This window comes from Notolabrus celidotus, chromosome 14 (genome assembly GCF_009762535.1).
Source record: "Notolabrus celidotus isolate fNotCel1 chromosome 14, fNotCel1.pri, whole genome shotgun sequence".
Taxonomy (NCBI): Eukaryota; Metazoa; Chordata; class Actinopteri; order Labriformes; family Labridae; genus Notolabrus; species Notolabrus celidotus.
In genome coordinates this window covers 5,796,012-5,812,833 of record NC_048285.1, presented here as the reverse complement: position 1 = coordinate 5,812,833, position 16,822 = coordinate 5,796,012, and the positions used below count along the sequence as shown (strand labels likewise).

General features: G+C 40.7%; 1 protein-coding gene across 2 annotated transcripts; it reads right to left on the bottom strand.

The window, feature by feature from the left end:
* Positions 1-1,176: 1,176 nt before the first annotated feature.
* Positions 1,177-16,565, bottom strand: rinl (Ras and Rab interactor-like). 2 transcript variants are annotated; one of them, XM_034700425.1, is made up of 11 exons: positions 16,145-16,565; positions 15,777-15,942; positions 9,365-9,476; positions 7,793-7,865; positions 6,372-6,460; positions 6,189-6,271; positions 5,693-5,924; positions 4,872-5,606; positions 4,461-4,778; positions 4,242-4,373; positions 1,177-2,842 (listed from the first exon to the last, which is right to left on the bottom strand). In XM_034700425.1, coding segments are annotated over exons 1-11 (2,451 nt in total). In that variant the 5' UTR covers positions 16,147-16,565; the 3' UTR covers positions 1,177-2,333. The 2 variants fall into 2 exon arrangements, with proteins under 2 accessions (XP_034556316.1, XP_034556314.1); XM_034700423.1 differs by lacking the exon at positions 16,145-16,565 and having other exon boundaries at positions 15,777-16,019.
* Between the last annotated feature and the right edge of the window lie 257 nt (positions 16,566-16,822).

Here is a 16,822-nt window from a genome sequence, read left to right as displayed (position 1 = left end):
AATGGTGAATTGTTGCAACTTCTAACCGTCTCTAAAGCCTCTTTCACAGATGCATGACTGACATCTTTGAGAAAAAATGTATCCAAAAGTTGCTTGCAACACGTCCGGCACAGTGGGAAGTCTTCCCTGTCAGGTGAGGGGAATGGAGGCTGGAGATTGTGGAGATGACTCTCAGGAGGCATCAAAAGCATGCTGCTAATGTTTACACTATGATGGCAGACAATGCATTCAAGACCTAAACTATCACGACAGTTTTTACGTTGCTATCAATACATGCAAACAGAAAATTGTGCAGACATCCTCTTGATCTGCTCTAGGGAATGATTCTCCTTCTTCATCCTGTTACATGCTCCTCTTCTGGTTTCACATTTGTTGCATGACAAGGAGGTCTTCACCTCTGCTCACTCACTTGTGCTGCATTTTCTGTACTGCCTTCTCATGTCAGCTCATCCTGACTTCTTGCAGGAGTTTTACCAGGGGGCTGGTTGAAAAATGTCTGGCTCCTTTTTGTGCTTTAACTTGTACACCTCCTTTAATTTTTAGATGTGTTTTTAACATGTCAGCCTTAACTTTGATTCCTTTATTTTCAACTGGCGCTTTGGCTACCAACGTTTCAACAAAAAAGGCACTGAAGACCAACTTTTTAATCACGGCGTGCTCACAGATCTTACTTTTGCCAGATCCACTGCAAGAATGAGGGGTTTGTGTCCCAAGGAGACTTAACCAGACTTCCCAAAAAAAGACAATGAAACAGCTGCAGCTCATCCAGAAGCTGCAGCTGGTTCTTGACCAGGACTACAATTTTAAGTGCTTTAATCTGGTTTTTAAATTTCTGCATCATCTTCCAGTTAACCACAGAATGGTTTAAAGGGTTTTTACTAGTATGAAAGTTATTAAATGCTACATATCTCGATCGTGTTTTGTGTTTTTGCAGTCCTGTTGTTTAATTTTGCTCTTATTGCATTCCAAAAGTAGCGGTGCAATCTATAGTCTCTTTTGTTTCTATGTTTTCTTCAGTACGATTTTATGTCTTCAGTCTTTTAACCAGTGTATAATATTTCAATCCCCTGTCTGTTTCACCATGTTGTTTTACTCATGCCTTGGATTATCTTTCAACGTGTTAAAGCACATTGAGTTGTCTTTGTGTATGACATGTTCCACTTAAACGAGCTTGCCTTACTTTTTAACATTACTTTATTTCAATGCTTTCCCTAAAACTCTCAGTAAGTTTATGGAAGTGTTTCACCTTCAGTCCCTGCATGAACACCTCACACTTCTTTACTGCAGCTGATAATTTAACTTCATAAAATGCCTAAAGCAAATGAGAATTGGTTCTCAATTAACTCACCTGGTTAAATAAAGGTTAAATAAATAAATAAAAAATAAAGTTGCTTTGACTTCCACTACAGCTCCTAGCAGACCTTAAATACAACATTATCAGTACAAGCAGTACAGTGTTTCAAAGTGAGTGTGCATGTGTAGAAGGTCATCTCCAAACTCTAATCTGCAGAGCTCCACCTGCTGGACAGAAGCTGCTAAATGAGCTGACATTTCCAATTTAGATTCTTTAAAACAACTTGAACAGATAAAGATGATTATTTTTTATGTTCAACATAGTCCCCAGTACAAATACATTGCATTGCTAATAGAAAATGACCAGTTAACACCCAGCAAAGTGAAGAGAAAACAGTGACAGAGCACCAAAGCCGTATAGAAGGTGTAATGCTGCCCTCTAGTGGTACAAAGGGAAATCAGAGATATTAAAAATATCTTGTTTTCTGAGGCACTGAGTAGGCTTACCTTTTCAAGTCCGGAAGCTCTGTTTGTTCAAGAATTAAATTACAAAGAAGGTCCACAAAGTCACAGAGAACAGTTCAACAGCACTGTTTGCAGCCTTCATCATAAATAAGAAAGAAATGAAGAGACTTAAGGCATAAAGTTTAAACAAAGACATCAGAAATCTTCAGGAGCACATGGAGGGAAAAAAGGCTATTTTCTCCTTCTGGTAAAAGTGATTATTATTTATAAAAAATTTAACTTATAAAAATTGTATAAATAAAATTTTAAAAATGAACAAAAGGCACATTGTCGCCCCCTACTGGCTGCTAGAAAGAATGCAGGCACAAGTCTGCGCTACACTAGCTTCACTTTTTCAATACAATCTATTGTTTGCAAGCTCTAATTTAGGCTACTGTATTATGAATGTCACATTTCATCTCTCTCCTTTCTTCAAGACATGCTGTGTGCTACTGTCGCACATCTCAGGTGAGTTCAGCCCAATAAGGAAAGCTGTGGTCAAAAAAAGAAAGCCTGACCGACATGTTTCCATTATCTCAGTTCCATTTTACTTCTTCTCTTTGGTGCAGTCCTCTGTGATTTTTCTCTTCTTCTGAAACAGGAGTTTGTCTTCTGTCCTGTTCGCTCTTTGTGACATTTTCCTGATTGCAGTCTGATGCTGAAGAGGACACCTGTGACTCCTCCTCACTTTCTTGTCCTGTGTTTTTCTCCTCCTCCAGGGACTGCAGAGCCTCTGTGGGGCACTCCGTCCGCTGCTGTGACTCCTCATTATCTACAGAAGCAATCTCTCCTTCCACGTTTCCCTCTTTACTCCCAGTTTCTGTCTCTGAGTTCTGCGTGCCCCCTCTCCTCTCCCGGCACGGCGTTCTGCGAATGGTACGTCGGTTATTGCTGCGGCGTGATTGGTTGCAGTGCAGGGTGCGCCTGCGGTGCCATTGGTTCAGAGATTTCTGGGCCTCCACGCTGAGCTGACGGGCGGCCAATCGTGGCTGGAAGCTGCTGATGTAGTACAGGGAGGCGTACAGGGTTGTGAGGTAGTATCCACCTGTTGATGCAGAAAGAGAGAAGTCACTGCAATTACGTTTTTAGCTTCACTTCTTAATGCCTGAAATCACTCTGGCTAGTTTGGAGTTGAACAAAGTGATTAAGAGGCACGGTTTTGTCCACAGGAGAAACAAAAATGTATGCAAACCTAAAGTTGCATCCTGGAGCTTTAAATAGGATATGAATTTAATGGATAGGAAAGCATTTCCTAAACAGTTTGGGGTGAAAGCCTTGTTCACCTCGCTATGTATCCAGCATGCTTTGTGCAGGAAAGCTTGCTTCTTTGAGCACAATCTTCTGGGTAAGGCAAGTCAAGGCAAGGCAGCTTTATTTGTATAGCACATTTCATACACGAGGGCAACTCAATGTGCTTTACATTAAAACATTAAAAGGATTGGGAACATTCAGACAAGCATGAAAGAGCACAATTAAAATGACAAATGTAATAAAAGATAGAAAGAAAAGGAAAATTAGAAATATATTAAAAGTAAATTTAAAATTTGCTTTTAAAGCAAGTTAAAATGAGCTAAGACAGGAAGGCAGTGTCAAATAAAAAAGTCTTAGTCTTTGATTTAAAAGAGGTGAGAGTTGGAGCAGACCTGCAGCTTTCAGGGAGTGTGTTCCAGATATGTGGTGCATACTGACTAAACGCTGCTTCACCATGTTTCGTTCTGACTCTAGGGACTGAAAGCAGACCAGTACCTGATGACCTCAGAGGTCTAGATGGTTCATACAGTAGCAGTAGATCAGCAATGTATTTTGGGCCTAAACCATTCAGTGCTTTATAAACCATCAGCAGGATTTAAAGTCTATTCTTTGACAGACAAGAAGCCAGTGTAGAGATCTGAGTACTGGAGTGATGTGGTCTACTTTGTTGGTCCTTGTTAGGACTGGAGCAGCAGCATTCTGTATGAGCTGCAGTCGTCTGATGGACTTTTTAGGGAGTCCTGTAAAGACCCCGTTACAGTAGTCTAGTCTTCTAAAGTTAAATGCATAGAGGAGTTTTACTGCATCCTGCTGAGACACAAGTTCTTTAATCCTTGATATATTTTTAGGGTGATAATAGGCTGACTTTGTTATTGTGTTAATGCGGCTGCTGAAGTTAAGGTCTGAGTCTAAGACTACACCAAGGTTTCTGGCTTGGTTTGAACATTTCATTGTTGCATATTGGAGCTGAGCAGTAACCTTTAACCTTTCCTCCTTGGCTCCAAAAACAATAATTTCAGCTTTTTCTTTGTTTAACTGAAGAACATTCTGGCACGTCCAGTCATTGATTTGCATTATTGTCATATTTTTTGCAATTTGAAGTATGATGTGTTATTTTTTTGTTTTTGTTTACACTCTGAAGTTACAAGATGGAAAAACATTGCAACTCAGATACAGCGTCTGATCTTCCTTACCCTCTCCCTGCAGCTGTGTGGGGTCCAGCAGCTCCATCATGTAGTCTGTGTCTATCTGTAATGTGACCACGTTGCTCCGGAGCAGCACCCACGTCAGGCAGGGGAGGAAATCATCTGCTCCAAACACTGAACCTGCAGGAGAGGAGAATGTGAATTCAAAGACACAGCAGGAGACGAGCACACAGATAAAACAAAAACAACTTTAGAAAGTCTGCTTACCTGAGCTTGAGTTAGCACTCATGCTGTGATAGATGCTTTTGCAGACTTTCAGCAGGATCTGGACCTTCTTGTTTGGGGAGTATGCCTCATGCATGCTCGTCCACTTCTGCTGGATCCGCTCCAGGCTGGCAGGATCAGGGACTCCAAGCCCCGCTGACCCTCCAAGCTCCTCCATGTCTTTCTTTTCCAGCACGCGCAGGTTGCTCTGGAGACGCTCAAAGGTGCCGTCATCGGTCCGGGCGGTGTGGATGCAGGAGTAGAGGTGTGCAGAGACGGGCTTCAGAGCAACTTTATGAATGGAGAGCTCCACCAGAGAGTCTGCAGGAGGGTTTGAAGGTATGAGAGGGAGATTAGAGGAGAAGTAAACATTGATCTGTTCAGTTTTTTATTTCTCTAAGGTCTCCTACTCACCTATCTCTAAGTCATTAATGTCAGTTAAGCTGTCCAACAATGCCTGGATTTCTGGATAGTCCAGGAGCATCTCCCTCAGCGATGTGAGCGAGGACCTTACTTCCTGTAAGAACTCTGACCCCGTGACACCGCCAGGTTCAGCCCCTCTCTTCAGCGTCAACTCCACAAATCCTTTCACAGCTTCTGCAAATGCTGCACCTTTCCGCTCGCTCAGCTCCTGCACACGATTGGTCAGTCGTTTCTTCTGATTGACGAGCCCACCGAGAGCCTGACCCACCGCTGAGAGGCGATGGATGACTTTGTCAGCCAACCAGTGCGCTGACTGGTGGTGAGGGGTGGGACTATGCGTTTGGGACTCCTGCTCCTCCTCTATGCTGCTGATAGACAGAGAGTCCAGCTCCAGTGATGGGGGATGGAGCGAAGAGATAGGCCTGGGTGGAGGCAGCCAGACTCCATCTTCGATCCAGGACACCCTGTGAGGAGACTGAGGCACGGGGCTGCCGTGGGGCTGCAGCTCCAGGGACGTACGGTTTGAACCTCCAGGGGTAGAGGGAGTGGACGGAGGGAGGCTTCCTGTGCTCGTTCTGTGAGAGAGGCTTCCTGTGCTCCCTCTCTGAGGGAGGCTGGGGACAGAATCTCTGCTGGGCCTCCTGAGAACCACTCCTGCTGGAGAAGGTGGGGTTGATGGTTTTTTTGGGCTATCAGGTGAATCAGCTGACTTGGCTCTGATTAGACCTGAACAGGAAAAACGCGAGTCATGAGTAAAGACATTCCAGCACAGATACCTCAGATATACCTTTATCCCAGGACTAAGTTCTCACCTGAGCTCTCTGTACCAGCAGCAGAGGGTTCCTGGTCTAACGAGATGGCTCGTTTACTCTGAAGCCCCGCCCCCGCCCAGGTCCTGGTGGTGCTGAGGCGTCGCTCTCGCTTGTATTGTGACGGCTGTGTGGCAGTCTGTGAGGCTGCCGCCCTGCGAGTGAGCCAATCATCTCCATGTTCACGGAGGTAGAGGGGGTTGATGATGCACAGGGCTCCGTTTGTGGAGGTCAGCTAGGGGAACAGAGACGGACACACAGTTTGTACACGGCCGTTATAATGTGATGAAACCCACGTATAGGCACTTTAGAGGAAGGTACTGCAGCATATGCTGACTCAGCAATAACAAGGTCAAGGATGACTAAAGAGTGAGAACAGGCGGATTTTTCTGTCATATATTGCAGAGTACTGATGATTAATCCAGCCAACTTGAATATGAAACCATTTCCCAGCATGCACCTGTATGCACACACACACAGACACACACATGCATCGTACCTGTATGGAGCACATTAAGTTGCCTGGCCCTGTGTCAGTCATTTCTTCTGCTTGTTGCTCAGGTGGAGTGCAGAGCCAAGTTTCTGCAGCAGAGGGGAAATAAAAATAAGTTCAGCTCTAGAAAAATGTCTGGTTCTGGTTATATTCTGAATATGAGAATAAAAGTCAAAGATCTGGACTTACGAGGTACAAGCTGAGAGAGACGATTTCTGTTCTTTTCAGTGACGCTGTAGATCCAACGAGGTATGGACAGACAAACAGTCAGAACATCCCTGATGTAATGAAGCAAACACGGTTAACAGATCGATTCAAGTTAAGATACCTGGATGGTATTTATTAAAGCTCATGTGAGCAATGTTTTGTTTGTGCCATTTTTGGCGCCCCCTTGTGGGCAGCCCTGCACCTTTTACCTCTTTGCTGATTTTATCCTGCACACGTTTAGTAAGAGAAAAACTCAACTCTGCTTTGTTCTCACAGACAGACTGATCACGCATCAAGACTGTTGGGTATTTCTGCAACCTGTGGTCACTTCTTCGAACACCGAGGCCAGGCAGCAGTTCTAGACATTAAAAATAACTATATAGAAATATCGTTCAGTATGCTGATGGTTTTGTGACTGTGTTAAGTTTGTGAAGGGGGCACTATGGGAAGAGGGGGAAAAACAGGGAGAGAGTTCAGCATCCTGACTGAAACTGTCCCTCAGTCAGCTGGTTCTGGCCCAGAGACTGGGTAATCTCCTCCTGACAGCAACAGGCACAAGAGGTTGTGAGACGGATGGGAGGGGTCGTCTGCTATAGAGGAATCAGTATTACTTTTAGTCCTTTTCTAAACCAGCTAAAAACTCCCCACAGGAGCTTTAATTTAAATACATTTAAATAAAGCTCCAGTGAGGAGTTAAGTTTGTGCTGATTTTGGCGCCCTCTGTGGACGACAAAAATTCTCCCACTTCTTTAATCTATCAGTCAAATGCATCACTCACAGCAAATTTTGACCATGAAAAATGTGAGTACAAGGCTGTTTCAGCAGCATGCAGTTCCTTTTTGACACCTCCCCTGAAGCAGCCTTCATACTCTAACACATTGCAAACTCTGCAGCAGCGCCAGAACAAAGTTCCACCATCTCTTCACCCTTGCACTAACACATTACACCCCAAAAACAGCGTAATATTGGTGTCTCTGTATGTGATATCACTTCCCATTACAGAGTTGCAGATGCACGAGAGGCACAGCTTGTAAACACACAGCAGGAGCACCACATGCTCACACACTCAGACATGCACACACACATTCAGCGCTGTGCAGCCCTGCCAGCTTTAACGTTACAAGTTGCCACTGTTTTTCTACATCTGTGTCTCCAGCTTAAAATTCCTCACTGTAGCTTTAAATATGCAAATACAATTTAACTGTCTTTTAATTAATTAGTTATAAACTTTGTTTCTGGAGGAAAAAGTTAACATTTTGCTTTAATGGCCAGATCATACTGCAGTTTATTCCTGGGGTCCAGAGTCTTTGTAAAGTGTGTCAACAGCTTGAGGCACAAACTAAAATTTACTCTCACACAACATCACTTATAAAAAAGCAATAAGAGAAACAGCAGCTCCTTACCTGGTCAGAGAGTAGAAGAGCACGAGCTGAGCGAGGTCAGTGAAACAAAGACGAGACTCAGAGAGCTGGAAGGCTGAGACAGAGAGGGAGAGAGAGAGGGAGAGAGAGAGAGGGAGAGAGGGAGAGAGAGAGAGAGAGAGAGAGAGAGAGAGAGAGAGAGAGAGAGAGAGAGAGAGAGAGAGAGAGAGAGAGAGAAATAACGTTATGATCAGTCAAAGTATTAATTCTTGGAAACAGACCAAAGCTCAAACCAGGAAGACAACAGGGGACTTCTAAAGAAATGAGTTTTCACTGTGTCATCTGTTTAATTTTCACACAAGCTTCACCAACAATGAGACTCTCTTCGCTGCCTCTGTGCATGTGATTAGAGGTGACATAGATACACTAACACACACACTCATTGATGAAGGAGACGTTTAGAAATGTCAGGAAACAGGTAAGACAAACTCCTTACATTTGCCTTCCCTAACATCCCTCTTCTGTCTCGTCTCTCTGCTTTTTCTCTTTTATTTTGTTACTCATTTTGAAATTGTGCAGAACTCTTAGCTGCATCTTTTTGGAAATCATGGACACTGAATCCTCCGCTCTAAAGAAGTTAGACCAGCCGGCTTGTGCCAGGATTGGTGATGATGCATAAGTGCCCATGTGTAGCTTACACGTCTAAGGAGGCTCCATTAATGCCGAGCAACATATACAGGTTTTGGAGCAACATATGCTGCCATCCAGACAATGCATTTTCCAGGGAAGGCTGTACATATTTCAGCAAGACAATGCCAAACCACATTCTGCAGGTATTACAACAGCATGGCTCTACAGTAGCAGAGTCCAGGTGCTGAACTGGCCTGCCCGAAGTCCTGACTTGTCATCCACTGACAACATTTAATGCATGATGAAATAATATACAACAAAGGAGACCCTGAACTGTTGAGCAGATGAAATATAATATCAGGCAAGATTAGGACAATATTTTGCTTTCCAAACTCCTGAAACTGGTCTCCTGGGTTCACATACGTTTACAGAGTTTTGTTAAAAGAAGAGATAAACATGTTTTTGTCCCGACTAAAATATAGGCTTTGAATGATTTTCAAACCAACTTTTTTTGGAGTAGGGGTTACTGTCATAAAAAATAAATCCTTCAGTATGTATCTGGAAACTCTACTCTGCTTTAAAACAGTAACATGAATTATCAGCCGATGTTCTAAGCTGTAATGCACCCACTGTGTCACTGAGAGGGAGTTCACAATCAAAGGAACCGGAATTTGCAGTTTAAGAACAACCAGACGGTGATTATCAGATTACCTGCACTCACCTGGAACACCTGAACAGGTTTCTCTCGTTAGCACACTCAAATATAACAGAGAAGTGTATGACGCTGTGAAGTTACTGCAACTGATCACCATTTTTTTCTGACAGTGAAAATGACTCAGATCAACCACAAACAATGACATGGTGACTGGTTTTGACACTCACCTACACACACACACACACACTCACATACACACACACACAATCACACATGCACATGCAAAAAGAAAGAGAAAGAAGTGTGTGTGTGTGTGTGCATGCAGTTACCTGTTCCCGTGTTTTTGATGGAATAATCAATAACTTCTTCATCCTCTCCCCCCGCAGACACACACAGCACACTGGCCTGAGATGTCACAGAGTCCCGCACAACCAGGAAACTCTGGAGGGAGACACACAGTGACTCATTTATGGAGCGTTACGGAAACTCGTTGAGCAGGAAGATGTTTTTCTCTTCAAAGGTTCACAGTAACAAGGCAAAAAAAACCAAACCAAACTAATAGTATTCAACAGGCTGAGGGGAACATCCTGTGGTGTCATGGGTTCTCTGACTGGACTGGATTAATCTGAAACTGTGACAGGCTGAGGAGTCAATAGTTAATTTTCCAGGGTTGATAAAACTGCAGAGCTGTTTACCCACTCATAAATCTGAATGAGTTTATGAAGGCTGGTTATTACTGTGTGCGTTTGGACTCATTGACTCAGGAACCTGCATCTCTCTCACATCTCCTTTTGTTAGAGTCCCCCCCCCAAAAAAAACCCCCACTAAAACCTTTGTTTATAAAAGCATTCAAAGATAAATATACATGCAAAGCTTCTCCCAGCAGCCCCTGTACTTCTTACAGTATGATCTGATCCACTCTCATGTCAATCTGAGAGAAGAGATATGCAATGTTTATTTTGAAGACAGGTGAGAGACAAATAAATGTTACATCAAGTCCAACCCCAGCAGAGTTTGTTGTACATAATTACATGACTGAAATTCTTAACTAAGTAGGTGAGCTTGGTAAATGTTGTGCTTGTGTTTTAAATATCTAATAGTGCACAATCTGAAGTGAATGGCTCAGTTGCATTTAGGAAATTAAACACCTTTTAGGTGCTTAAATATACATGTGGTTGGGGGACATATGAGCTGATTAAACTGATCATAACATATCAGGTGTTGTCCCCAATTCCCAATGTGCAAGGTTGGAAGGGTACTAAAATGTTTTACTGAAGTACAAGTACTTTGATTAAAATTGTACTTAAGTAGAAGTGAAACTACACTGCAAAAACTCAAAACTAAGTATCTTAAGCAAGATGTTTTTAAATTCACCCCTAAGATGTCATTGTTGTAAAACATTTATAGGGACAATCATGCACATATTTTTGGAATGCAGAAAGTTAAAATACTTCTGGATGGATGACCTGACTGTCAAGGTTGTGGGGACCTCACTGGACTGTACACCAATATGTTATCCTTTTGGTACAGAACTGAACAAAACACTGGATCCCACACACACGAAGAGGGTTGCTATGGTATCCTACATAGCAAAGAAATGTATTCTTCTCAGATGGAATCAGCACAGACCCCTACATTTAGCCTGTTCAAACAAACTTTGAATGAAACCTTACGTCTGGAACAACACACATATACTCTGAAAAACAAGGGGGATGTTTTCCTAAAAGTTTGGCAGCCGCTTATGGACCTCCGACATCCACCCAGCATGGCTGGCCGTGCTTGGACTCTGAGTACAAAAAAGACAATGTAATATGACCATGGTTTATGTATTTGCACGTATTATTTGTACTTATTATAATGTAAGTATTTGTGTTTTACAAACCGTTTTATTTATTTTATTTTTATTTATTTATTTCTCCTCTTTTTCCCCTCTTCTTTTGACTTTCTTATCGTGTTTGTTTTTCGTCTTGTCTCTTATAAAATGTTGAAAATAAATAAAAAGATAATTAAAAAAAAACAACTAAGTATCTTATTTCTAGTATAAAATGTCTTTTTAGATTAAATAAGCCACATTCTCCAAATAAGTCCAGAAAAATGTCTTACTTTAAGATACTAAAAACCATAAATAAGAACTGAATTGCTTATAATGAGCAAAAACAATCTGCCAATGGAATCAGAAAAATATACCATTAAAGTTTCTTGAAATAAGAATAATGTTTTAATTCAAGAAACTTCAAATGTACACTTGTCTTATCCATTGGCAGAAATATTTTTACCCATTAGATGCAATTCAGGCATAATTATGGCTTCAAATAAGACTTTTCTCTTGACTTCTCAGATGAACGTGGCTTATTTTAAGTCTAAGAAGATATTTTTTTGCATGAAATGAGACAAAAACACTTGCTTAGTTTTGAGTTCTTGCAGTGTACCAGTCTGCAAATCTACTAAAGTAAAACTACAAAGTGCTTTGTTTAAAATGTACTTAGAGTACTACTACCTATAATAATGCATTTTATTTAAAGGCACCATTCTCAGCACTCATGGTCACCATACAGGGCAGAGTTTAAAAAAGAACAATATAAAAATAAGGCTGCTAAAATCAACAAGGCATGATACAGAGTAATTAATAGATGAAAATAAAATGAACAGGATCAGATACAGTATAGTGAAGAGGTGTAATCAGAGTGAATATGACAGTTTAAAAAGATGTGTATTTTTGAGGTGTGATTTGAAAATGGAAAGAGAGTCGATGCTACGGATATCTGGTGGGAGGGAGTTCCAGACACGGGGGGCAGTGTTGCTGAAGGCTCTGGATCTCATGGTGGTTAAGCGGGCGGGTGGTGTCGTGAGGTGAATGGAAGAAGAAGACCTGAGAGTGAGGCTGGGTGTCTCGATGTGGAAGGAGGTGTTGATTTTGTAAAAGCAATGTGTCACTAATGAGTTTATGACCTGGGAAGGATGAACCTGTGAATGTAGTTGTTGTGGTTTCAGCACGTGGAGCATGTGGGTTCCTCTCCTCTACAGTAGTTCAACTGATTACTGTGTTGTAGATGTCAGCCAATCAGGCGGCAGTGTTGATGGAAAGCTTGTATCCTTTTTGCTTTTTTTTTTAAAGGCAGTAACTGATGCAAAAAATAGTGAAGTAAAATACTCAGTTGATTTGGGTTTTTTTTTGTTTCTTTTAAACATTTTTTAATTAATTTAAATATAACTTATTTATTTGGGGATTTTTCTAAAAATGTTGAAATTGTGTAATTTCTTTAAAGTCATGACCACTTATTTAGTGTGTTAATAAAATGTCCAAAATAAAAAAAACTCAGATGTCAGCCAATCAGGCGGCACTATTGATGGAAAGATGATGTGTTTTTTAATCTTTTTTATTGAGATCTTTTTGAGTTTTTTAAAATCAACTTAAATATAACTTGTGAATTTTTGATTTTTTATACATACTGAACTTGTGTAATTCTTTAAAGTCATGACCACTTATTTAGTGTGTTAATAAAGTGTCCAAAATTGAAAAAATCTCAGCCAATCAGGTGGCAGTATTGTCTTTTTTTACGCAGTAACTGATGCAAAACATTTGTGAAGTAAAATACTCTGTTGACGTGTTTGTGTGTCATTTTATATATATTTGGTGTATTTTTTTTAATGAATTTAAATATATATATATTTTTTATCTTTTATCTTGTGTTATTTCTTTAAAGTTGAGAATACTTATTTAGTGTGTTGATAAAGTGTTAAAATACTCAGTTGAAATTAAAAGTAACTGGTTTTAAAAACTACTCCCAAAAAAATACAACTACACAAAAAAGCTACTAAATTACTTTAACATGACCAAATATTATTAGTTATTGTGCACACACCTTAAGTATTACAATGTGACCACACTTTGCCTTTTAAAGGACTCAGGCTCATTTATTGATTTGGTCAGTGGTACACCAACATACACCAGATGAGCATGTTAGTACTGTCATTTTGAGCGTTTTGCAAGTGTTGTAACTCAATTAGTCACTGTTGCTCTCAGGCCATATTTTTTCTTGTCACAGTTTGTCATTTGCTGTTACCACACTGTCTCTGAATCCAACTGAAGCAGCCCCATTGATTGTAAGCTCTGCAGAACTGAATGCATATTTAAGTTTCAGTTTGAGAACAGTTTTGCTATGTCTCAACGGGTAAATGTTTAAAATGAAAGAAATGTTAAAGACATTTTATTTCTTTGAAATTGTACACAGAAAAGTCCAACTCTGTGTATGATCCTCCCACTGTCTCAAAGTGGGTGGGGCTGAATTTTAAAAAGGATGATGTCACTTATTTCCATGCCCCCTCAGAGTTTGGGTACATTAGAATAAAAGAAACCTGAGAGTCCGTGGGTTTTTCCAGATGCTTTACATTTTCTATTTTTATAAAACATTAAAATATGCATAATTTTAACAGCAGAATTTGTGTGAGAGGTAGTTCCTTTGTCAAACCAATTACAGTCTTTTATTTACATAGACCTCAGCTCTTTTTTATTGGCCTTAATATGAAACTGTCACTTAAACAGAAAAGGCATTTTGGTTGAGACATAATTAACTTTGGTGAGACAAAAGCACATGTCTTGAGGACAACAGATTAACATATATGTAGTTACATCGCCGCAACTGCTCTCAAACACCAGCACACAGTAAGACACACGCGCACGCACACACACACACACACACACACACACACACACACACACACACACACACACACACACACACACACACACACACAAACGCACAAACACACACAAACATTCAGGAAGTGGCTTTCATGCTTTGTTTGCACAGAAAAGGAGACAAGTTCACTGCAAGTCTCTAAACTTTGAAACTTAAAGACATACAAAGACACACAGGAAGGCAGCAGAGATGTGTGACAAATATTCTGTGGATTAATTTATCATTAAACCACATGATTAGCATTGATAATATCTCCAGGCCTTTCACATTAAAACATCAGCTGACTACCATCTACCATGAGGTTCAGAGATTCACAGAGCACTGTTATTTAAAGTTCATAAAACTGTAAAGTTTCCTGTGAGAAACTGCAGTAAATGTAAAACCCTGACATGAATTCTGAGTACTCACGTGTCAGTGACTGGCTGCAGCAGCCTCCTGGATGAGCGCTCCTTCACTAAAGTATGAATGTACTTTCCCTGTGTTACTTGACTTCTCACATTTTGTCTGTCTTTAAATTTGTAAAGTCATTTCCCTGCTGTGTGCACACTTTTATTCAACGGTACTTCTGCATTTAGTGCCAAAAGCAAGTTTGTTATCAGTCTAAAAACAAAAAGGGAACTTGTTTTTGTGTCAGAGACATGCAAGCCAGCGTCCAGTGCTGCTTACAATATATCTGTCCATACTGAACTGTTAGGTGAAGTAGATACATGTTGCTGAAGTAATTATTTATGATATAATTGGGGGTACAAATTAAAAAAAAGGAACAACAAGGTATAGCAGAGACTAATGCAGGATTGGAGCTAGATGGACACAAAAAATGCTGCAAAAAGTTTCAGGAATTTTGCTTAAGTTTTGTAGCATCTCACTAGATTCTCAGAATCCCACAAAAGTTTTTAAGCATCTTGCTTTTAAGCATCCTCTTAGGATCTTGCCAATGTAGTTTGAGGATCTGGTTTAGGTTCCTTGGGATCTTGCAAAAGTTTTTGGGGATCAGGAAAAAGTTTCTTGGAAAAATTTGCAAAACTTTCTCAGGATCTTACAAAAATTCCCCAGGATTTTTCTAGTTTCTAGGGATCTTGCACTTTTGGAGATTTTGAAAACGTTTTTGGGATCTTGCAAACAATTCTCAGGATCTCCCAAAAGTTTATTTTGATCTCCCATAGAGTCATAGGATGTTGCTCAAGTTCTTAGCGGATCCTGAAAAAGGTCCTCAAAATTGAGTTAAAGTTTTCCGGGGATCTCCCAACCATTTTTCAGGATCTTGCACACATTTTTGGGGATCTCACAAAAGTTTCTTGGGATTTGCTAAAGCTAATCCGGATCTGGCAAATTTTTTTCAGGATCTTGCACCAATTAGGGGGAAATTTGCTAAACGTTCCTTATATCACAGTGAAGCTTTTTGGGATCTTGCAAAAGTTACCTTCAGGATCTCACTAAAATCTCCTGGTACCTTGCAAAAGCCTCTCAGGAATCTCACTAAAACTTTTAGAACTTCAAATACGTATTTTGAAATCTAGAAAAAGTTTGTTAAGCTCTTGTAAAACTTTCTGGATCAACCCTTATTTTTATTTAGCTACATGTTGTTTTGGGTGCTTCGTAAACTGGTGATTAACAAAAGGAAGAAAAAAAGAGACGAACAAAGAAAAGAAACCCATGAATGTAAGAAAACAAGCCATAGAGATTTTTTCACTCCTTATTATTTTAATAAAGTTGGTTAAACTGTAACTAAGTGAGCCCTCTGGACCATTTGGGATAGGAGGTTTAGTTTCAGGACATGTATTTGGGATTTTTATCACAATTCAAAATCAGTCACTGGGTGTATTGGAGATATAATATAACTTGCATGGAGGCTTCAGCTCTTTCAAAAGCAAACAGGAGGAACAATATTATATATCCTTTTAGTATTGCAATTTGAAGTGCCAAGAATTTCTTTGACTGTGTGGATCAGCATACGTCGTAAGTCTCCATTATATTGCAAAGTTGTGTTTCATAATAAACCGTGACTCCTTCGTTCATTGTAGTGAGGGGGAGTTCAGCTTACCCCAGCAGGAGTTCCACAGAGAGCATCATGGGCCTCCTCTCTGTCCCAGGTTGTCCCAGGGCACCAGGCATCCTGACAGCTCCTCAGCTGCTCCAGCAGAGACAGCCTCCTCCTGCTGCTCCTCCACGGGATGGCTGTGGTGCCGTTAACTGAACTGTGAACCGCCCTGTACACAAACATGTGGACAATTATTGTCACAAGGAGAACGTCTGGTAACACGCAGATTAACTTGTAAGGAGAGATGGTTAAACTTTGAGAGGAAAAATATAGACATTTAAATGAATTTAAGCTTTTCTTTAAACTATATTTCAAATATCATAAAACAGTGGTCATCGATTAATAGACCTTTGGAACTGGTTGATACTTACATGTGTTGGGCTGCTTCAGTTAGTTCACGTATCTTCTCTCATCTACACTGTTAGCACATCTCTCCACATGTTGCAATCTTCTCTCTTTAACCTTTTCCTCGCCAGCATGGGTGAAAAAAAGGAAGCTTGAAACCTCCTCAAAGATCCACATCATGAAGACTCTGCTGGTGTAACCTCCATTGTTTTACAGTCGGGTAACGTTGCTTGACTGCCACGTTTTGCCTTCTGTCGTCTGTGCATGCTGGCATTTGTCGCACTTTCAATTTTCATGTGAACCTCTTCAGCTGATCTTTCATCACCGCGCCTTCTTTACCCTCTCCTCCACTCAGGTCTGCGTGTGGTTAACCCAACTCTGTACATAGTCAAACTGTGAAACACTTCATGTTCTCTGAAGAGCCACGTGTGTCTATTTTCTCTCTCCCTGCAGCATGTCTGTTTCCTGCTCACAAACAATGAAGGTTAAATTTCAAAGTTGTGCTTAAAATGCTTCACCACAGTTCAGTGATTATCTGTGCTTTTACAGATTTCTATCTTGCTGCTATGAAGGATGCACACTCAGATGCATGCTTTCAGTGTTGATCCAGCTGCAAGAGACGGTAACATAAGAAAATGGAGAAGTGCCAGTGTTTCTGGGAAAGGATGGATCCACTTCACAGTTTACCTCACGTGTATGAGGTT